The sequence below is a fragment of the Microtus pennsylvanicus genome, chromosome 20, assembly GCF_037038515.1.
Source record: "Microtus pennsylvanicus isolate mMicPen1 chromosome 20, mMicPen1.hap1, whole genome shotgun sequence".
NCBI lineage: Eukaryota > Metazoa > Chordata > Mammalia > Rodentia > Cricetidae > Microtus > Microtus pennsylvanicus.
In genome coordinates this window covers 5,259,122-5,283,332 of record NC_134598.1, presented here as the reverse complement: position 1 = coordinate 5,283,332, position 24,211 = coordinate 5,259,122, and the positions used below count along the sequence as shown (strand labels likewise).

At 45.7% G+C, this 24,211-nt stretch overlaps 1 protein-coding gene across 1 annotated transcript in view; it reads right to left on the bottom strand.

The window, feature by feature from the left end:
* Ppm1h (protein phosphatase, Mg2+/Mn2+ dependent 1H) overlaps positions 1–24,211 on the bottom strand; it is a 253,940-nt gene that overhangs the window by 9,617 nt on the left and 220,112 nt on the right. The window contains exon 9 of the mRNA XM_075954933.1: positions 8,586–8,737. Coding sequence (XP_075811048.1) covers positions 8,586–8,737 — 152 coding nt within the window. The remainder of the gene's footprint in view (positions 1–8,585; positions 8,738–24,211) is intronic.

The following is a 24,211-nucleotide window of genomic DNA, read 5'->3' as shown; positions in this document are numbered from 1 at the left end:
CAGCTCTATGTACTTAGCGTGTGCTGGGGCTTATGTCTGCAGAGAGCACACATATCTCCTTGTGGCACGGCAGGGGCAACAGGGAGCTATTAGGAGGTAAGAGAGAAAATCTAAGGCTTCTATAGAGGGGTTCCGGGAAATAACGGGCTGGCAAAGCCCTGTGAAGATCTGCTTCAGCACTCGAAGCCTGAGTCCAGGACCTGTTTTCACGTCGGTTCTCATTTTTCTTGCCTTTGCCCGCCCAGCTCCCTTTCAGTAATAGTAACAATTTATTCCCCTGGGACAAAACATTAATCACAGATAGTTCAGACAGTTGCTCCCACTTTGAATAATTTCCCCTGGGAGACTCACCAGTGAACCTCTAGCTTCGCAGAGGGGATGATGGTCAGTCCTCCTGTTTTACCTCAGAGGTGTCTCTGAGTCACATGACTTGAGTCTGGCTAGAGTTAGGGGAACAAGGGTTTGGTGTAGCCCAATCCCTGTGAACTTCAACAACCTCTCTCTGGAATATTCACCTGAGGCGCTTCCTATGTGACCCCACAGAAGAGTCAAAGAGCTGCCAGCTCCACAGGACTTCAGGACAAACACCAATAAAATGAAAGAAAGACCAACGCATACTGCACTCACATTCTGGGCCCTCTATAAAGCTGCCTTTGAATTTTCTGGTTCTTTTGTGCAGACAGTTAAAAGAGAAGAAAAGCTGGGGTTTATCAGATCACTGGGCCCTGTGTAACCTCCCCGCCATGCCCGAGAGGAAGGTGTGAAGGTCAGGAGTATGTTAACTGGTCTTTAAGTTAATCAACTCATCCCTCACAAAGTGAGGGAGACAGTGTGATTTTATATTCCTCTTTTGGGGGAGGACTTCATCAAGGGAAGATAACGCTGGGCGTTCGTTGAGAGCTGCCGTCACCAGGAAGCAAAAGAAAAATGAAAGAGAGAAAAACCACACACAACATAAACAAGAACCCCCAAACTCCTGCCTAGTCAACCTGGGCTCTGCTTCTTTCTCTTGGTGTCCTTTCCAGATAACACTAGGGAAACCTGGTTCATGTCTCAGGGCGAGACAGGTCTACAGAGAGTATGAGACTCAAAAACATGTTCTTTTTCCTTGGGTTGCTTCCTCTCTGGTCCCCCAGGTTTCCCACCCTAGGGGTACATTATTCCTTTGTCATTTTCAGTCAAACAATAGGCAGGGGCCATCTGACCTGAGGGCCAGCCCCCCTCAGGCTCGGGCACAGTTACTATCTGCTTCCCCCCACATCAGGATTCCATAAGCAAACCTGGGGTCCTGGGCCACATTCACAGAGAAAGGAATGGAAAGGTGAATAGGGCCTCTGGAACTGCGGGCTTCTCATCTCAGAGTTACGGCCGGGCTAAGACTTTTTAGGGCATTTTCCACTTCAGTTTCCATTTTACAGCTTCTACAGCTCCCAGCAGAGAGAGTGCCAGGGCATTCAGAGTTCATGAGCCTCTCAGGGAGACAGGCTAAGGCTGGGGCCCTCCTGCCACATTATAAAGCTCATGTAGAATAACACCACACACATGAAACAGAGGAGAACGCCACTTCACCAAATTCCAGAGCTTGAAACAAATGAAGTCTACTTGATCTCCCAGTACGGCTTCCATTACTAGGACACACACAGGGTGCACGAAGCAATCCAAACGCTGTTACTCAGCGGTGTTTCCTGGTTGTCTTCATAATGAACAAATCACACAAGTTCTGTTTCATTACCATAGGCTCCCCTTTCTTACAAAGCATGTGTGTAATTCAGAAAGCCCGGAGATGATCCGGTTGTTCTCACACCTGGGTCTGATGACACGCCCAGGCTTGAACAACCAGCCACACCGGAGTGCCGGGTTCCCATGCCTGATCTCCAGCCTCACCACTCTGCTGCCCGCCTCAGGCCAATAATTAATTCTTCAGATTTTAAACATCCATTGTTCCAGGCTAACTTCTCTTTTTAGTTACTCAAATGGCAAGTTCTGGAAGCTTCTGTAATCTCTCACTTCAGACTGTGAGAGGGGAGGAGAGGAGTCTGTTTTACCTCAGATTCTTTCCCAGTATTATAACCAACTTTGGCCCTCAGAAGAAGCCCTTTGGAGTACAGGCCAAGTGAATGACTCTCAATGGGAGATATCCTATAACGTAGAAAAGTTTTAGACATTTGCCGCCTGTATTCTGTTAAAAATGAACCAGAATCTTTCTTATCAAGAGTCTCTTATTTTTTCTTACTTGGTAGCTCAGGCTGGCCTCAAACTTGTATGGATGACCCTGAGCTACCAATCTTCCTGACTGCTATCCTAGAGTGTTAGGACAGAAGGTGGACCCCCTGCCATGCCTGGGTTATGGGGTGCTGAGGCCACATTCTAACTAGCTACCCCAGCTCTTCTAACCATGCTCTTCTCGAAAATTCAGTTTCACCCATTTATCCACCACCCCCGTCCCCCCGCCCCCCTGCCAGGCTCTGACTTGCCATTCTTGAGAGTCAAACTAAAAAACCAAAAATAAAATCAAGAACCAAACCAAACCAAACCCCCCCCCCCTTTTTTTTTAAATTACTGTCTCTGCAAGCTCTTCTGTACCTAGGCGCCCACTCTGACTGGGCACACACGTACCATCTGCAGGTTTTAACTCCGTGGTGGGCAGATTTGTTGCCATGGAGACAGATGGGCTAGTAAATAAAACCAGAGCCCGGGGAAATGTAGAAAGCGCCACGGGCCTCGTAACTCCTAACTTGTAACTGGCTATACGGGGCAGGGAAGACTGCCATGCTTCCAAGTAGGGGACAGACCGTGAATGAAAACTAGAACCGCAGACGAGGAAGAACAAAGGGGGAGCCAAGGGAAGAACTGTTAGCTAAGGCCAGCACCACCTCTGCACCCGAGCACAACTGTACCAACCAATTCTAGGAGGAAAAACGTCCCACCAACCAGCTCCCAAATCAGGACACTGAGACTTGTTATTAGTTTTGAATGCTTGGCCTAGCTTAGTTTAGCTTAGCTTAGGCTAGCTCTTTTGACTTAACCGGTTTCTCTTTATCTACCTTTTCTCCTTGGGGCTTTTCAGTTTTCTTTCTGACTAACTTTCACTGCTTCTCACGTCTGGTGCTGCCTGGCTTCTTGCCTTGGGCATGTTTCCCCCCACTCCCACAGCTCTCCTCATTCTCTTCTCTTGCTTTCTCCCCCAGCATAGAGTTCTCCTACCTGCCAGCCCCGCCTATCCTTTATCTGCCTAGCTATTGGCTGTTCAGCTCTATACTAGGCCAATCAGGTGCCTTAGGCAGGCAAGGCGGAACAGATGCAGACCATCCTTACATCATTAAACAAATGCGGCACAAACAAAAGTAACACACCTTTACATAGTTAAAGTAATATCCCACAGCATAAACAAGTGTAGCACATCTTTGCCTAGTTAAAATAATATTCCACAACAAGCATCCTCCTGCATCTATTCCCACAGGGCAGGGATGACAGGCGTAACCAACACACCATGCTGTTCTTTAGACTCAACTCAGGCTTCATTTGTGCCAGGCAAGCATTCTACCAAAGGAACTATATCCCCAGCTTGAGTGTTTTATTGGTCTATGAAGAGTCCTGCATACAGAATGGATAAAAATCCCTCTTAGGTTGAACAAGGTACTTACATCTTCCCTTGGCTCACAGCTTACCATTTGGCTATTTCTGTCTTTTGAAGAAACAAAGTTTGTGATTGCTAAAGTAGTGACATTGACCTTAAAATGGACTCATTTATTTTACGTTCAGGTATGTGCACAATTGTGCTCACATGCCCTCGGAGGACAGTAGAGCCTGGGGGCAAGAGAGGGCAATGGATTTCCCTGGAGCTGGAGTTACAGGTTGAACCACCGATGTAGATGTTTGGAACTGAACCCGAGTCCTCTGGAAGCAGTAGGTGCTCCTAAGTGCTGAACCATCTCTCCGGACCCTTATTGGTCTTAACAAAACCAAACAAAAACCCACTTGTGTTTTGTAAGAAATTCTTCCCAACTCCAAGGCCATAGGATGATCTCCCATGCTGTTTACTAAAAGCTTTTTTTTTCTTTTTAGATGTCCCACTCTACCTAGGCTTACTATTAGCTCATTTATTGATTGATTTTTTTTTCAGATAAGGGGAAATTTTAACTTTTCCTATTGTGTTAATAAGACTTAGTTTTATCTTACTATCAAGCAGGGCAGGACTTTGTACAGCCTAAATAAATGTTAAAATAGGACTCCAGTTTTGTTTTTCTACACTTGCCTTGAATCAGCTTGTCAGAGTCTGTGCCAATCCACTGGGCTGGAGTGGTTATGAGCAGCTGCTGCTCATGCAGAGACTGGAGTTGGATTCCCAGCACTCATGGGGCAGCTCACTACCTGCTGTAACCTGAGTTCCAGGGGATCTGATGACCTTTTCCGTCCCCCGTAGGTACTGCACACATATACATACATGCAGGTAAACACTCTTACGATAAAACACAAATAAATAAAGTTAAAAAAATTATGAATATTTCTGACATGACTTTAAAAAATTAAAAAAAAATATTTTATGTGCATTGGTGTTTAGCTTGCATGTGTGTCTGTGTGAGGGTGTCAGGATCCCTGAAACTGGAGTTACAATCTGGAGCTATCATGTGGGTGCTGGGAACTGATCCCAAGGCCTCTGGAAGAGCAGCCAATGCTCTTCTTCATTGTAACTCCAGTCCTCAAAAACTCAATGATATTTTTTATTATAAGGTGCTATATAGATTCAATATCGGCTGAAATGATATCTTTATATTGATCTAATGTTGGATTGCCTCTTATGTTTTGATTATTGCTGCATGTGAGTTATAACTATTTGGAGCTACTATTATTTGAATTCCATTTTTACCAATGTCCCAGAAAATTTAAGAACTTTGTTCATTTTCATTGCCTTTTAGAACTGATCTTATTATTAGTTTTTAATGTGATTATGATAAATACATAACATCAGCTTTACTGTATCTACCTTATAAAGTTTATATCTAAAGTGCTTTTCTGTGGTATTAAGGGCACTTGTATCATGGTGAGGTTATCACCAGCATCGATTGATCTCTCCTGCTTTGTCCTCTTTCCCAACTGTAAGTCATTACTCTAAACAACTCCCGTTCCTCCCTCCTTCCAACCCTCGACTCTGTGCCTCTTCCAGGACCTCGGAGAGGAGGAATTCCACCCTGAGTGGAAGCACACAGCATTCTACGTCTGTGACTGCCTTTCATCCATCCTGTGAGTGGCAAGAGAAATTCCATTGTAGTTTTTGTTCCTCTAATGGGTTAGATGTTTCAAGGAATCAAATTTTGGCTTAATAATTTATCCTTTTGGTATACGTGTTGTCCTTCTGGTCTTTGTTTTTCCTTCTATGACTCCCGTGGAGATTTATTCTGTGCTTTCATTCCCGGCACTGGACGCTGTCATGGATGTAAGCAGCATGGACTTGGAATTGGAAGTGTGTGGCATACACACAGGGGGAACATGGACAGACAGACAGTTTTATAGAGCTTGGGGGCTACATGGATTCTTTTGTACACGTGGAAGTGTGTAGCGTATACACAGGAAGAATACGGACGGACAGACAGCTTCGCAGAGCCTGGGAGCTACACAGATTTTTTTGTGTAAGTTTATATGGAGCGAATAGGCTGAAAACATTAAGACATGTCTTTCTCTGAGGTTACAGGTTTCTTTCAGTCTTTGTTGTTTGTCTCCCCCTCCCCCCCCGCCCATGGTCAAAATGTCAGCAGGTTGTGGCTGAGGATTCTTAGGACACAGGGGAAGCTCCAGATGGAGGTATGCATGACATGGAGGGAAGGCAGTCACTTCTGGTATGTCAGAGGTGCGTGGAGCCTTGATCTATGCTTAGCTCGAAAAGCAGGGGAAAAAAGGCCAAGATTCAGCCCTTATACTTTCCATATGCAGCACTATTTCCAAGACCCAGGTTATTTATAGTTCTGCATAATAATTTTTCTCCTTGATTGATAAGATGTTCAGAAATATGGCTCAATTCCACGTGGGGTTCTTCCCACTATCAACCGAGCCATGACACTGTTATTTTAGTTTCCCTAACTATTTACATTTATTTAAAGTTTACAAGTTAAATATGTTCAACATGTTCCCAAACAGAAAAAAAAAACAAACAAACAAAACATAGCCTATTTAAGCTGATGACTGTCCTTCCAATTAGCATGCTGTTTTGCTGGTGGTGAGTGTGTTTATGCGATGGGATCGCTACCTACCTCAGGCTGTCCTTGAACTTGTGACTCTTCTGTCTCCAATGTCCAGTGTTAGGATTTTAGGTGAGGTTGGTGACACCTTAGCTACGTACAATTTTAATCCAGCAAATTAGTTCTAACAACTTTAGCTGTCTCGGTGCTTCATACAGAAAATGTGTGTCTGTGCCCATCCACGTACTTGCTCATACTTTGGTTTAACAACTCACTTGGTTTCTTTGGTCTTCTTTCCCTTCAAAATTTTCCTCAGAGATTGGTTGGCAATAAAATTTCTTAGTTTTTGTTATGGAAATTTCTTTAATTCATTTCCTTTATTGATAGTTTTCTGGATTCACAGCCTTTCGCTCAGTCAACTGAAGCGATAGAGGATTTCTCGACTCTTCTATTGTTCTAAGAGACTGTTGTAAGTGGTAAGTCTGTGTATATCTATTTTCTAGTATCTCTGAGGTGCCTGCACCTATGGGTCATCAGCTTCTTAAGAAGTACTTATTTAGGGCTGGAGAGATGGCCCAGGGGCCAAGAGCATTTGTTGCCCTTCAGGGGATCGGAGTTCAATTCCTAGCACCCACATGTTGGCTCACAACCACTTGTATCTTTAGTTCCAGGGGACCAGACGCCCTCTACTGGCCCATGAGAGCACTGCACACTTGTGGTACACAGACAAAGGAAGCAAAACATGAAAGTAAATACATTCTTTTCAATAAGTAAGGAACATAAGTAGCTACTTACAATTTCCTTTTTTAAAATTTGTTTTGTATGAGATTTGTTGGGTTTTCTGGCTCTCAGATTAGGCGTTGTTCAAGAATTCTGTAATTCCCCTTCCCCCATCTTCTATGTTATCTTTGTTTGGAAACATACAGAGCATCTGAGGTTACCTTTCTAGTTGTTCAGTGTCTCACTGTTTCTTTTCTCCTTGTATTTCGAGCTGTATGAGAGGTAACCTATTCAGTCCAGTTTTCTATCTTGCCTGTGTTCTCTTCAACTGTCTTTAGCCTGATCACTGAACTTTTACTTTCTATTTTATATATCTTTAATATCTAGAAGTTCCATTTATATATTTCAAGTAAGTATTTTTTAAATTGGATGTTATCAGTGCTTTGCCTGGATGTATGTATGCACACCTTGCATGTGCTTGGTGCCTGTGGGGGCCAGAAGAGGATGATGGACTCCTTGGAGCTGGAGTTACAGCCAGTTGTGAGCTGCCATGTGGGTGCTGGGACCTGAACCTGGGTCCTCTGCAAAAGCAGCAAGTTCCTTAACCACTGAACCACCCATCTAGCTCCCCATTTACTTATTTTTAAAATCTGCAGAGTAATTTTTCTAGTCTCTTCTCCTTAATCATATTTTCTTTCCTTTTAGATTTTGGTTTGTGGAGATAGGGTTTCTCTATGTCGTCCTGGTTGAACTGGAACTCATTCTGTAGACCAGGAAGACCTCCAATTCAGATATTCACCTGTTTCTCCCTCCAGAGTGCTGGGATTAAAGGTACATGCCACCATCCCTAGCTCATCCTTGAGCATGTTTTCAGAGCTCTTAAAATGTCCTGATGCAAGCTAAGATATTTATTTATATTTTTTGCTAACCAGTTCAGTAAGGGAATATTTTCAGCTTTACGGTCTGTTGTGCTACTGGCTTTTACTCACGATGAATCATTTCTCGGTGTTATAGCTGAGGCTGCCTTTTTTCTGTTTTCTTCTAGGGTTTTCTAGGCACGCCAGCATTACATACTGGAACCTGTCTCAATCCCTCTTGCTCCTCACAAAGAAAAAAAAGCGAAAAAGAAATGTTGCTCTTCTTTTTGGTTTTTTTTTTTTTTTTTGGTTTTTCGAGACAGGGTTTCTCTGTGGTTTTGGAGCCTGTCCTGGAACTAGCTCTTGTAGACCAGGCTGGCCTCGAACTCACAGAGATCCGCCTGCCTCTGCCTCCCGAGTGCTGGGATTAAAGGTGTGCGCCACCACCGCCCGGCTTTTTTTTTTTTTAAATAGGGTTTCATGTAGCCTAGGTTCGCTTCAAACCCCTTTCTTAGCTCATGACCCTGAACTTCTTCCACACCCTAAGTGCTAGGACTACAGGCATGCGCCACCAAGCCGTTTATGAAGTGCTATCGACTGCACCCAGATCTCGTGGGTAAGCAATGGTAAGCAAGCATTCTACAAACAGCCTGTCCTCAGTCCCCTGGAAAACTTGAATAAATTGAGTTCTCTGCCATCTGTATTCGGATCAGCTTAAGGCGGGTTTTCTGTCACGGGAGTACCTCTATGAGACGCGCAGTCCCCCTGCATTTGGTTCCTGAGCCGTTCCCGCAGGAGACCCCGTGAGACCACACAGTGCTTACAACGTGCCCACCTGTGAGGGTCATCCGGGTCACAGTTAGGAAGAAACTGAGTGACTGCTTCCGCTACTTCTTCATTGGATAAGACATCCCAGAGTCCGTCCGTAGCCAAGATCAGCACGTCGTCTGCTCCGTGCTCGTATCTGGAGAGATCGTAGACTCTAACCTGAAAAGACGAGGAGACTGCAAGGTGAGAGTAGTGAGAGGAGGTGCGCGGGTGCTGCTTTGTTCTTGCTTTTGTTTCTAACCAAGCGGCTTCTGATTCCTGGCTTTTGTCTGTCTGCCTTACTGTTTTTCATAGATGCGCTACAAGGTACTTGATCCCTTAGCGAGCCTTGGGAGTGGACAGCCTCTTTCTGGGACTTGTTCACAGACACTTGGGCCTAGTCACAACTGGGAATGGGGCCTGGAAAGGGCTTGATAATTAGCAAGAACTATACAAGTAGAAAAGGTAACACTTGAGATACCGCTGACGAGACGACTCACACATGGACCTTGTGTGAGCCATGATGAGCTAGCCTGGTCGGCTTCTTCTGCATATATTGAAAGCCATCCTTTCCCAATTGCTATGAATATAAAGTGAAAAAAAAAATAGATTCTTCCATTTGAAGAAACAGTCTGTAAGGGAGATGTAGTCCATTTGGGGTTTTAAGAAATGACTCCATATGTATTTATTTAGGACTAAGGAGACATACATTGTTTAATACGTATCTTATTTGAAACCATTTCTTCTAAGGCACAAAGGGTCACAAACCCCCCCTCCCTCTGGGTAAGGACGAGGTTATGGTATTACACTTGGGGTTGACAAGTTAGAAAAGGCAGAAGCTCAAGCTGTATTTCCAAAGCATGCTGCCGGACAAGTTTTATACCTTCTCTCATCTCAGGCCTTTAATGCTAGTGATATTTCAACACTGGCCTAAGAAACGCTTTACAAAGGACAGGACATTCCTGGGAAACTAGAAAGAATTCAGAAGCGAGTCTCACTAGAGTGAGTCGGAGAGTACAACTCTATGCTAACCCTACTCGGACAGGGATGGTGGGGGCAGGGAGGAGCACAGGGGAGTCTGGGAGTTTCATAATCATTCCTTCCTGATTCTGCAGAGCCTCCCTGCTAACAGTACTTCATGGGCTGAGGACAAACATCAATTTAATGATTCACCAACTTCCTCTCTCTCAATTCCTTTATCCTGCATGCCTGGAGAAAGCACCGGGGAAGGGGTGGGAAGAGAAAAAGAGAATATGGCATGGGCTGTTGCTTGCGTGTCCCTTCACACTGGTGACATTGGCCATCTCAGGTATAGGTAATGGGATTCTAAGAGGTCGACCAGATGGTTCAGATCCAGCCTCTGTTCTAGAATGGTTTGTCTAGGCCAGTGACGTCCTTTAGGCACTGGTTTTGTGGGTTAGCAGACAGCCTGGTGGGGTGCCCGAAACTAATAGAATGCTTGACCCTGGTAACGGAGTTCAAATGAGAAGCAGCCACAGGTCCGGGCCTCTGTGGCCTGCGGATTGGATAGTAACTATTAGCTGATGGCCGGCACCTGATGCCATCCCCAGGGAACACTCGGCAGCATACTCTACCAGCTTTTAAATTTCTTTTTCCTCAAATGCATGCTCACTTAGGGCTGAGCTGACATCGGGAAGAAAGCACTGAGCCTTCGGAGCAAGTGGGGTTGAGGGTCCATGAGGCCCAGAACTTGAATCTTCAGATATCCTTCCTCAAGCTACTCATGGCTTGTGTTCCCTCCATGGGAGGCAACCAACCCCTCTTTGCTTTATTTTCTGTGGTTGCTGGGAGTGGCTGGAGCCCTGTTTCCTCAAATGTTAGTGTGTATACCACTCAGCCAGGGAGCCTGAGCGCTCGCAGATGCTTCTTAAGGAGGGCGTGAGAACCCACAGTTCTCCAGGTGATGTCAGACGTACAAATTCCGGGACCACACTTTGAGTAGCAAGGTCACAGGAGTCCGACAGGGCCTGGAAATCAAGGACTCTATAGACTCTGTGATGACAGACACAATTAGTTTCCCAAGACAATGGGAAGGACAGTAAATGCCACCCCTGGGCTCCCAACTCTAAGTCCTACCTCATATGTTAAGCCCATGATATCTTAAATGGGAGCTGGCTAGCTTCCCACTGGGGCGACCCTACAATAAGCTACTATGCTCATCTGAGCTCCGCTGGACAGGAAATACTAAGTAACGAGGGAGGGAGAGAATGCCAGGTGGCCCTGTCTTAAGTCTGTATTTAAGAGGGGTTTCCATTTGCTGCTCAGTCTTTCCTGAAACAGATGTTTCCAGGTGTGAAGATAATACTGTTTCAGGATCTGCCCTGTGAACGGGGAGCCCAAATGACTTCAAAATGCTTTCTGCTGTTCCAAGAAGTGGCAGGTTGATTCCTCCAGTCTGAAATTAGCCCAGGTCATCAAAGGGAAAAACCTGGCCAATGGAACCACGTGGGTTCTTACCAACCTGTTTGAAAATGCTGCTCTTTGATCCCATTGGTGATTGGAAGCCTCACCAATTCTGTTCGCATTTCCACTCAGCTCGCTGAGGCGGTTCCATGAACCAGCATGAAAATCCCTTCCAAAGCCATTTTCCACAAAACTTTTATGTAAATAAGCCAGTGGCAACCCCAGCCCCCGAGGCACTCCTCAATTAACAGCCTTTTAGCTTTCTTTACAGCTATCCTTTGTTTCCTGCCCTTCAGCCAATTTCCAAAGGGCTTTGCCAACTTTCCACTTACAGCTCATGTCTTGTGCATTAACCTATGAGGCTACTCTGCGAAAGTGCTTTTAGAGAAATTGGACCGGTGTGCAAGCCATCCCATTCCAGGCTGAGGCTTGCCAGCAACGAGCGCTTCAGTGGGCTCCAGTATCATCGCAGACCCAGCCTTCCCTCCCTAAGGCTGCTGGGGGCCTTCCTCAATCAGAAACCCTCCCCTCCCCAAAGTTTCTCTGTTCACTTCCTGAAACAGCCTTTCAAGTTCCTGGAAGCCTCACATGGTTCTAGCAGGCTCTGCGGCTCCACAGAACTGAGACATCTGGAAGAGGCAGGGCCCTAAGGGGGAGCGGCAAAAGTGCATAAGGGAGTGAACACCTTGGGGGAAAGAGGCTAGAAAGCTTGGCTGAAAGCTATGTCCTTTTGTCTATAAAGAAAGGAAGGGAGGGGCAGCTAGAAGCCGTGGGCATCTTACATAAAGGTAGAGTAATGCACAGATGTTCTTTGACTTAAGACAGGGGTTATATCCTGATGAACCCATTATTAAATTGAAGATATGGTAAGCTGAAGATGCATTTGGCAAACAGAACCTATGATACATCACAGCTGAGCAACTGTCCTGTGCTGTGTCTGCCCAGGCACTGGTGTCCCAGTGTCACTGCCTAGCACTGCTAGAGAATATCATTACATATTACACTTCATCCTGCTAGCCGGGTGAAAGGTCAGAATTCAAAACACGGTTGTATACCTGCACTGAACAAAAGTGATTCCAAATCAAACCAACCAAGTCAAAGGGCATCTGCTAGACGGATCATTACTAGCCATCTCTGGCTACTAGTACTTCTGGGCGTTGGCTGCCACTGGACAGAACTGATGGACTTCTCTGCCTTGATGACTTACGTCATCATCGAACTACAGATTCGTCGATGAGACGCTAAATTCATAGGCGTAGCTTGCTGACTCTGACATGCCCAAATAGTTACCAGAATGCAATAGGCTACTTATGCAGAAGCAGGAGACTTGCATGTCCCTCTCCTATACTCAAGAAGCACATTCAGTGCATGGTAAGGGGAATGAGTTGGAGGAAAGCAGAGTCTTGGCTAACATACCCCGGATGAAGCAAAGTGCTGACAGCTCACAGGGATCCAGATTTCCAGCATTTAGAGATGGTAACATCATCAGTGACACCCACTTGACTCAGGAGCTTGTGACTCTTTAATACAGTTCCTCCATTTAGTGCGCGGCTGCAGACCGCTGTTTCAGCATTTCTGTGCTATGTGCCCCCTCTTTGTCCTATTACTCATATTTTGGGGGCACGCTGAGCGATCGCGATACTGCAAGCTGACACAGGTGTCCTGAACTGATTTAAGAGAAGAACCCATCCATTTTCCCACTTGTTCGAGCTCCGCTGCTTCTCCTTCTCTGGGATACCTTTATAGCTTTTGTGCTAGGATCAAAGGTGTGAGCCACCATGCCCGGGCAACCTTCACAGCTTTTATGTCTTTATTATCTCGGCAAATTTGTCATGCCTCCCCCCCCCCGCCGTGGATTCCACAGTGTGGGAAAGGACAAAATCCTGCAGCTCTGTGTGGCTTCAAGAGGGCAAGAGGCTCAAGCTACGGTGTCTTACAAGTCTTTGGGACTTTATTTGAGATGGGTCTCCTGTAGCCCAGGCTGGCCTTGAACCTACCATGTAGCTGAAGATGACTTTGAGCTACTGATATTCCCGCCTCAACCTCATGATCACAGGTATGCACCACCACGCGTGGTTTTGCATAGCATTACCATGGTGAGGACTGAACCAGTGTGCAAGCCAGGCCAGCCCTACCCCAAGTGAGCTAGATAGCCCTGAGATCATCTTTTTTTAAACTGAAAAACAATCAAGGAAAATGAAATTATGTTTGCTCTGTTCTTTTCACAAAGCTGTTATGAAGGTCACGGGGTGGGGGTGGGGACTGGTGCCTTCATGGCTCTGGTCTCAAAGTGGCAATACCAAGGAAAGGCTTCTGGGTGGGAACAAAGGGATGAGAGTATGCTCTGGGAACCCGGGGTTCAATTCTAAAAGTCTCATTTACAATAACAGTGATTAGGACTCCCAGTAGCGCCATTGCCAGGAGAGCCAGAGGTAGTTCACAAGATAAAGACCACCAAGGGGCAGTGGGAAATAAAAGGCTCATCCTAGCCAATCCAAAACCTGAGCTTAGACGGTGCTTGTATGAGCAACACGCCAGCCTTTTTCTCATAGTCCTGTGAATCAAATAGATTGTCTAAACCTGACAGTCACGCTACCAGGACGACATCCAAACTCTCCACTGAGACTCAATGAGCACTACACGTCATGAAGCCAATGTGGTGACTGAATGGGTGTCAGACCCACTTCTCCCTCAGCCAAAACCAACTTTAGTCTTTTACAAGTCTAAGACATAGTGCTGGGAATCCTGAATGCGGGGGTACTGAGTCCCCAGACTGAGGGAGGAGGCATTGGACATTTCTGGTCTGCCATGTGTGGAGAAATGGCAGGGCCAATGCCTGAAGGTGAAAGAGGACGGGGGGCGCTCGGAGAGATTTTACTAATTTGGTTTGACTGCAGGATGCAATTCCTGCTGGGCTTGTCTTCTCAGCCGCCAGGGTTTCCCTTTCTAAAATGGAAGGTTGGGTCGAAGTGGCTGCTGGGAGTTTTCAGAGCTCTGGCAATTTTTAACATTCATCACAGGATGATTTAAACCTTGATGTGACCAGCCATGTGATTTCAGGGCATTGGCTGGAAATGAATCCAGTGACACTAAGTATCACAAATATGTTGGCTGCTCCAACAACCCAATGGAGCAGGCTGTTTGCTTTGGCAGGGGGTACTTTCATATTTGAAATACATCGCAGATATTCTTGAGGCTTTTTCTTTTTTCTTTTCTCTCTCTCTCTAAAGTCCCACAGACAAAATAAAGATCTGGCTTTTAGAGAGTAAACTTAACAGACTCCAAAGCTTCAAAATCAGCTGAAATATTTGACAGTGTTAATACAGTCTGAAGTTACGGCCAATGCCTGAACATATGGCTTCCATTTCCTCCACACACACAGCCTGGCATCTCATAACCAGATAAGCTATAAGAAAAAACCCCATGTATGGACTCAGACCCAGCCATGCGACACCTCTTTTTCTGAGCCTCCAACAGCCGGTTCATCATAAGGTGAAACCCTTGTTCAATGAGTTAGACAAGTAATGGGATCGAACCTAAAGCGGTCCTCATCTGGGCTCATCTTCACTAACATGGGCCCAGAGGAACTCCAGTCTATGGGCATCTGGATGCTGCTTAGACAGGATGGTCGTTACAGTCAGTTCAGGATACAAGGTTGTCAATATGAGTGACCAGCTTGCATGCAAGAGGTTTCTTTGTGTGTATATTATTTTCAGCTTAAATGCTAATCATGCCTCCTCCCCTCAACCCCCAAACTGATCTGGTTGAAGGGACAGTTACTACGGCAACCTGATGTATAAACAGTGAAGTGATTGTGAGTCTTGACTCCTATCACTGCTACTCCCAGTTAATGGGATTGAAAGAGCCACAGTGGGTTCAGTGTCAAGCGGCTCTTCATAAAGGTAGGTTTTCAGAGGCCTCAAGTGAGCAAGAGACCAAGTGCACAAAAGTCACCGTGTGCGTGGCCTTAGGAGAGGCGAACAGTGGAACTCTTGTTACACGGCAAAGCCAATCCGATTGACTGCAGGGCAAGAAAGGAAGGTCTTGCCTGATGGTCATGGCGCACGCCTTAAATCCCAGCACTTGGGAGGCAGAGGCAAGTGGATGACTGAGTTCGAGGTCAGCCTGGTCTGTAGAGTGAGTTCCAAGACAAGCCAGGGCTACACAGGGAAATCCTGCCTTGAAAAACCAAAAAAACCAAAGCAAACAAACAAATAAAAAACCAAACCAAAATAAAATAAACCGAGGTTTCTGCAGATTCTTGGAGAAATGGAAGATCCTGTAAGTCAAAAGAATGACTCACGCCATCTAGGACTGGAGTATGGATATGTTGATTATAAAACCAAGGTGTCTAAAACAGTGTCCAACATGGCATGGGATGGTGCATCTCCGTTTTCTCTACAAAGAGCCAGATGTGCTGGCTCATGCCTATAATCCTAGTGTTTGTGATGCTGAGGCAGAAGGATGGATAGGAGTTTAGGGCCAGTCTAGGCTACGTAGTGATCTCTAGGTTAACAGGGGTACAGAGTGAGACCTCTGAAAAAATAATCTAAAAGATGGAAATTCCTAGTCCCTCCTAGACTTATTGCAATACTTCTCAAACTGTGGGTCACGATCCTGGAACTAAATGAGGACGCCCTGAAAAGTCTGGCAACGATAAAGGGTTTGCGAAAGCTCAACAATCCGAATTTAATCCAAAATCTGGTCTGTAATTAATTAATCTGAATCGCTTTGCAGAGCCCCCACCCCCTGCTGTATCCTGGGACTCTATCGCAGCCTTGGTTCTGAACATACAACATACAATATGTGCTCTTATACTACACATACTATCATTCTGTGCATGCCAGCCAAAATTCCCGAAACACAGCAACTCAGATTAGAGACTGTGAATTTCAGGGTTTGTGTTAACTGTGCCTACGAAGATTTCTGCCCATATAGAAATGATGGTTTAATTATAGAGAACAAAATTTTCAATATTTTTGTGCTATCATTCCTCAGCCTGTAACTTTCAAACTAGTATACCTTTGGATTGTATTGTGATGTGATATTTGACTATAAAAATTGACGTATGAATTACTGACTAAGACTTTATAAAAAACTGTTATGAAAATTTCAGTTTGGGAGGAAGGCAGAACTAACGATTTCTGAAGTTGCTCTAAACTTACTTCGGCCATTTTCTTTACTACATATTTACGTGAAGTAGTGTATTCTTAAGATTCTAAGATCAAAATATTGATCAAGTCTAAAAAATGCTGAAGATACCACATGCTCAGTAGTGTCAAAATTTTCTGTGTGTGTTTGGTGTGTGCAGTGTATATGTCCTATGATGTGTGTGTCACATGAACGCAGGAGCATGCAGGTCATGATGTGTACATGTAGGTTAAAGGACACCTTGGGTGTTAGTCCTCAAGTTCTACTTTGTTTTATGCCATCAAAAAGACCAGAATAAAACAAAACAAAAGAAAAAGAAACAAAGAGAAAAAATAAAAGTATCCACGGGTGCTTTGCTTCCCTTTTGAACACAAGGAATCCATTCCTCCTGAGATCTAACAGCTACACAATTCTGGAAATTCTCACTCTCATTGAAAGAAATAATAGTAAAATAATTAGAACTACTAACTTAAATATTCAAATGTTCATATATATATAAAGTTGGGCATGGTGGTGCACGCTTTTATTCCCAGCACTTGGGAGGCAGAGGCAGGCAGATCTCTGAGTTCGAGGCCAGCCTGGTCTACAGAGTTCCAGGACAGCCAGGGCTACACAGAGAAACCACAGTCATCTTAGACTTTTAGCCTAATCTTGTTTTAGATGCCAACCAATCAGCAATGGATTGGGAGCACACGAGGGATTCTGGTGGAGAACCACCACCCAGCTACACCCAGTCGGTGGATGACAGAATCATAAACACTAGTGACACAGAGCCACGAGAGTGGATAGTTCTGAAAGAGGTCTGCTTAGAGCCAACAACAGGCAGAAAGGTGTGTACTGAGAAAAACACGGGCCATGGCGCTCACCCTTCCTAAGGCTGCCACCCTTTAACACAGTTCCGCATGTTGTGGTGACCCCCAAAGTTAAAATTATTATTTTTTTTTTTTTTGGTTTTTCGAGGCAGGGTTTCTATGTGGTTTTGGAGCCTGTCCTGGAACTAGCTCTTGTAGACCAGGCTGGTCTCGAACTCACAGAGATGCGCCTGCCTCTGCCTCCCAAGTGCTGGGATTAAAGGCGTGCGCCACCACCGCCCGGCTAAAATTATTTTTATTGCCACTTCATAGATGTAATTTTGATACTGTTATGAATTGTAATGCAAATATTTTTGGAGATAGAGGTTTGTCAAAGGTTGAGAACCATTTCTCTATATGGTTAGGATGAGACACTGAACTACCTGGAATTTTCTCATTGGTATCTCTTTGTCCACATGCTACACTCATCATTTCTGCTCCTGTTTCTTAACAGGTAAGAAAGTTATCCCTTGGTGGGGGTAGGAAAATTCTAGAACTATCTATGGGGTCAGCTCAACCCAGGCTGGAGGGAAGGAAGAAACCCATTGTCTACTTTCAGAGCTGCCCATGAGTCCCGATCTAAATCTATACTACTTAGGAAGTTATTTTGATCGTAGACTTTTATGTCTATTTTAAAACTTGGTAGCCGGCTGGTGGTGGCGCACACCTTTAATGCCAGCACTTGGGAAGCAGAGACAGGCAGATCTCTGTGAGTTCGAGGCCAGCCTGGTCTGCAGCGTGAGTTCCAGGACAGGCTCCAAAGCTACAGAGAAAAACAAACAAAAGGTTCAGAAAACTCAGAAGGAAAAAGGAGGAGAGCATTTTTCTTCTTCAGATCCTAATAATTCTTCCTTTTTTTTCAGGCTAGAAGTGAAATGTTTGTGTGTGGAGGGGGACACGGTAGTAGGCATTACACCAGGGCCTGATACATGCTAACCACACGCCAGTCTTTGAAACCACGGGAAGGCAAGTCTCTTTAACCAATGAGCCATACCACCATCCCTGTGCTTAATAAAATAAAATGAAAATCACTTTTCTGTTCTACTCTATAAATCGAATCTAGCATCCGGTGAGCTCTTGTTAAATTACAGGGGAAAAAAACCCCTGCAGATTCAACTCCTTTAGTTTTTACATTCTCACCCCAAGTTCCTTTCTCATGGTCACAGTACCTGGCCTACAGCAGCTGCCTGGCCTGCAGCTCCTCGCCCCATGCATGCAGCTGAGCCACACTCCTTGCTGCTTCAAGTCCAGTTCAGGGAGCTCTGGAGTAATCTGCCTCACTGGGCTAACAGTGCTTCCGCTAACCTCTCAGACACAGCGACTCTCCAGGAGCTCCTTCTTCTTGCCCTCCTCAATCCCACTGTTCTCCCATTCCCTCCTCCATCTGAACTCCTATCCCTTAAGAAGCAGGCAACAAGGTTTATGGCTAGTTATCCGCCAGTTCGTCTCACCTCTACATGACTCCAAATTCTGATTCCTGGGGGATACATTCCCATGGCTTCTTTCTCTTTCTTTCTCTCTCTCTCTCTCTCTCTCTCTCTCTCTCTCTCTCTCTCTCTCTCTCTCTCTCTCTTTGAGACTGGGTCTCTCTCTGCCCTGATGTCCTGCAATTTGTACTTAGATGAGGCTGGCTTGCAACTCACTTACATCCACCTACCTTTGCCTCCTGAGTACTGGAATTATGGTGTGTGCTACCATACACAGCATGCATTAAAAGTACATTTCCCCCTCTTTGTCATTTGAAGATAACTACCCCTTTAGAAGACTTGAAGACCTTATGGCATAGGGAGTACCATCTCTGGATTGCACTCATGCAATCATACATAGTAAGCTTCCCTTGACATGTCACAACCTCCTCCCCTTCTCATGGTAGCCCAGAATTATTTCCTTATAAACTAGATTGCAGAAGAATGAACTAGAAAGACATGCTTCCCTTAAATGGGAATTGTAACGTGGAACACAACACATCACCAAGAATCAGAAGATGACAGATGTTAAGATGTACATGGAAGGACATGAGTATCCTTCCTGCCTGCATGGAAAACACCAGGACTCCCAAACACATTCCCTTTCAATAAGAAAGTGGTCACTGGAAGTGCCTCAGTGTGAAAAGAGTCTTCTAGAAGCCAGCAGGGAGGAAGGGGAGAGCATTACTGGTCATTATTAATCACACAGACCTCCTGCCCTCGATTTCACTGGCTCTCTTATTTGTTCCTCCCCATAATCCACCAGGCCAGGCCATGCCAGACTAGGGATGATGGGAAAACAGCTGGGGTCCTGCTGGCGGTTGGGGCAGATCTCAGACTCGCGCTCTTTGTCCTTTATGAAAGGCTTGTTTTGAATAAGGAAAGGAATATTATCTAGATTAAAAAAAAAATCCCAGGAACGAGCTCAACGAGAGACTTGGAGTTATAAAAAACAGCTGACAGACTCCTAAAAGCCAGAGAGGAGAAACGAAGCGGAGAGAAAATGAGGCTCCTTGTGGTTCTGTCTGGCTGGGCTGGAAGACAGGACTGTGGAGTGGGGGAGGGAGTTGGCTCCGCAGAAAAGCCCCCAGACAGAAAAGGGCCTTATTCTTCCAAGAGCCCAAACTAGGGCACAGTCTTGGAGCGGAGGCCGGAAAAGAAGGGAAAATTAGGAATCCTAGCTCTCCAGTGGGCCTCTCTCAGGCCCAAAGGGGTGGGGAGCGCAGAACATCTGGGAGTCGAGGCCCTAGGCTTGTGCCAAGCTAGTCTGAGGAACAGGACACACTGTGTGTGCTTGGCTGGAGGTGGAGAACCATAGGCAGAGGGGACAAAGCGGAGGGCCTGGGCACTAGTGCCCGAGAGACTGAATAAGTCCTCTCCGTTCTGTTCTGCCCTCTTCAGGATACTAGGGCACTGTTGAGCCTTAAGCTTCCTAATTAGGCAAGAGGCAGACCTGGCTGGAGGGAGTGGGGGAAGGGCTACAGCCCACTCAGTCACACAAAGCAAGCCAGGTGCTGTGGACCAGAGGGTAAGAAGGCTCCCACCCTCCTCTGGAGCCTGCAGCAAGCAGGCCCCTGCTCCTTTGGCAGGGCCTCTTGTGGAATTCGGGTCTTAGCCAGAAATCTCCCGCTTTAGACCCCAGAAGGTCTGAGGGAGGCTCAGGAAACCTGGCGGCCGCTCTTCAGGTTTGGCAAACTCAAGATTTTTCCAGCGCCTTGTGTTCAGCAAAACTGAAAATGTGTTTGGCCAGAAAGAAACCCTTCCCTAATTTTTAAACCCTGGTGCATCTTTTACATAAATTTGATCCACATGGTTTTGATTTATTTATATTTAATTCGTCAAATCAAATTAGGAGTTACAATGATGAATGGAAACAATGGTAATTTCCAAGAAGGTTTTGGAGCCCTTTTTCTTAGAATCAAATCACATTTCTTCACCCTCCCCCTGCCCCCCCCCCCAAGCCCCAGTCCTTAAAACTACCAGACTGAACTGGATTTGAAATTTAGAAGCCAAATGTGAAATAAAGAGCCATGCTTGGCAGAGTCAAAGCATAGCAAGGAAATATTCCGAGGGAGTCACAGTGTGTGTGTGTGTGTGCGCGCCTGTGTGTGCACGCCTGTGTGTGTGTGCCTGTATGTGGAGGGGGAGGTAATGAACACAGGGCGGGAGTCTGTGCTTCTTCATTAGACGACTTAAATAAATTAACCTGCCTTTCTGGGATCGCAGCAGAAGCTGCTGAGCCATTTCTCTCTCGGGTACGATTTTAGCACCAGCCCCTTGAGTGAAGGAAGGGTTTTAGCCTTAAGGAACGCAGGTGGGGGCGGGTGGAACGGCACCGACTGCCTTCTTTTTCTGTTCTAACCTCCACGGTAGGTGGAGTTCAACTGCCCCTCTCCTCGTGGTACCCTTCCCCCCCTCTCCTGACTCTGGCTAAGGCCCCTCCATCTGGAAACATTTAAAATGTGTATGACAAATGTAATCTTGCGCAAGAGATCTTGGTATATACACACCACATATCCATTAAGCTGAACTGTAGGCACGCAATCGTGTTTTACACAGTTCCGTCTGGCCCGGTTTACATACACACAGCGACCATCGCTGTCGTTCCCAATTCTCCATCCTCTTACACCAGCATCTTCACCTTTAGCTGAGGCCAACAGTGTTTCTCTGAGAAGCTCTAGCCACTGAGGTAATAAGACCGGCCAAGGATCCGTGTTCAAGACAGAGGGGTCCTCCGCAAACCCTCGAACCAGTACATGGTGCGTCACTCTGACCCTAGCCGTAGACATTTCTTTAACTCGGGCCTTACTGCCACGACTCTAATTAGATACGGGTTGTAAGTGCCCCTTTGCTACGTGACAGTTATACAACTTGGGGAGGTATTTTATTTTCTGAGTCCCAGTGTTCCAATGTCTAGCATGGGTACAATAATTGTTTATCCCCCTAGTCTCTTAGGAACAAGATGTTGCCTGTAAAATCCTAAGTATGTTAGATAGGACATGGGGAGACAGTCTAAAAGTACAACATCTCAGTTAAACATGGGAGACGTGTCTCTGACGCCTAGTCTGAGCACAAGGGCCACGGCCAACAATCAGTCTGGCGGATTCCCATTCTGGAAGGCCTTTGCGTAGATGGTGTTTCCAAAGGCTGACAGCAGCAATATGGCTGAACGCTCTAAAGTCTAACTGCAGAGCGACTCTCCCCTTCTGTAGAGAAGGATCTCGAAGTGTGCATTGGGGTGGGGGTGGGGGAGCCTGAGAAAGAAGTTTTAGGGCTGCTGGAAAGAGCAAAACACTTAATTAGTGTTTCCTGAGATCCCCAGGGAGGCTTCTGTTAGTGTACAAAGGTGAGGGTGCCGGTTCACATGTTGGATGAATGCCTTTCCCCCAAGGGGGAAAGTACAGTTTTATGAGCCCAGTTACAAACCCTGTGCTCAGTGGAGTTCAAAGGAAACAGAGTTCAGGGTTCAGGATTTATTACTTTCCTCTGGTGAGAAGCAGCTTTGGCAGTAATTCCCTGGTCCTGATGTTGGCCAGCCTGGAGGGATCAGGAGCTCCAGGGGACTTCGGACACTCTGTCCAACTTACTACGTAGAACAGCTTCGGGAGCTCAGCAAGAAAACACTGGTGGGTTTTGGATGTGGACTGCTACTGTTTCCACTAAGTCAACTTATGGATAACTCCAGGGTCTATCGGGAAATATGTCAGAAACATGGTTTCTGACATGCCCAATGTTTAGGCCTAGAAATTTTCCTGTCAGCTCTATCTCTGACACTCTCAAAAGGAACTGTCCCTGTGTAGAGTTCTGTTGGGGAACCAGGTCTGTGTCCATGGAGGATACTGGAAGGGGCATATGGTCTGAAGGGCAAACAGCTGGCCTGCAAGTCACTTGTAGCCTTTTATAAAAGGGGAGCTGAGCCCATAAAAACTCTTCTCTACAATGTGGATGTGTGTGTGTGGGGGGGAGGTTGAGCTAGGTTGCTTGGGACACATGGAACATGGCTGGCGAGCTGAATAGCAGAACTTCTCTCACGGGCTTTTGCTGAGGCAGTTCCTGCAGGGCTGTTCATTCCAGGCCCACTCTTATAAAGCCTGGATATTTAAATATTCATTTTGAAGACACCAGAAGTACGTCTTCTGATATAAGTAAACACCTCCTTTTTGGGTTATTCTGAGTGAATTTATGTTTCCCACAATCAAAATGACCTACATTAGAATAGTACCTACTGAGTGGGGTTGAACCTCACACCTACAGTTAGCTCGTTGGGAGGCCACGACAGGAGGATCCTGAGCTTGAAGTCAGCCTGGGCAATACAACAAGACCCTGTTCAAATTCCCTTTCCCAGCACACACTAGGCTGGTGTGTGTGTGTGTGTGCATGCATGCACACATGTGGCATGTATATCTCAGTAACAGAACAGGCAATGAGCTGCCATGTCCAATACACAGCTTTCCCCCAATCCCAGCACCTACTCTGAAGCAGATCCTGCAGATGGAATGATGGTTATACATTCTGGACAGTCCCACTATAACATGGGGCTTAAATAGCTCATTTTTCACAGTCTGGCAAACAATGCTGGTTTCTGACTTGCTCGTCTCTACCATAGAAATTGTGACCTGAACTTCTCCCTCTCCCAACCTCCTCTGCAGCTAGGAGAGTGACATGGTTTTAATCAATGAGTCTTAAGTGAGCACAGGTAGGGAGAGAGCCCGTTCCCACACTTTTCACCAAAGCCTTTTTTTTTTTTGCTGATGGGTGCTGGGGGTACCACGATGCCCTGCCCCTAGCTGAAGAACTACTGGAAGCTAGTGGCTGCTGGAGGAGGGAAGTCATTTTGCTTTAGGGGTTATGGTCCCCAGTATGTTGTTCATTCTAGTGGACAACCCGACACCTATGGACATCTGGGCAGCACTAACTGGACTCAGTGGGTTATTAAAAAAAAAAAAGGAAAGAAGCTAGGCAGTGGTGGTGCATGCTTTTAATCCTGGCACCTTAACATGGAAACAACATCTTTTCTCAGCAATACATCATGGAAGCCAACACAGAACCTCGTAACAGTTCAAGAATTATAGAAAGTAGTTTAGGATTTTATAAAAAAAAATAGACAAAATTAAAAACATATTTTTCACTGAACTTCTCCAAATGACACCTGAATGACATAAGCTCTCTGGTCATAAACGAATAGCTGAGCTACAACGTACCGAGCAAAAATATTTCAGAAAGTATTGCCCTGTGCACATGAAGAGTCGACTAAGACAAGACTTCCATCTGAGGGACAGAAATCAGGATGTCCCTTTAGACCAGTGGTTCTCAACCTTCCTAATGCTGCAACCCTTTAATACTGTGGTGATACCCAACCATAAAACTATTTTCATTGCTATTCCCATAACTGTAATTTTGCTATTATGAATCATAATATAAGTATTTTTGGAGACAGAGGTTTGACAAAGGGGTCACGACCTACAGGTTGAGAACTGCTGCCTTTGGAGGTACATCTGATCTAAACCACAGAGCGGATTGGATGCCGTGGGTGGAATCAGGGCATTCCTGGCAAGACTAGATATAAAATAAACAAGCGTGAGAAACACTGAGTTCCTGGTTTGTGCAGGGAAACAAATATCTGATTAGAATGTCAGTTCAAATGACAAGCCTGGGAGGGCAATTGGAGTTTTGTTGTGCTCCAAGCCATGGGGGGCCAGGGAAGACTGCTGAGACATGAACATGCCTTTGGGAATAGTTACTTTATAGCAGTGTGTGGGAGG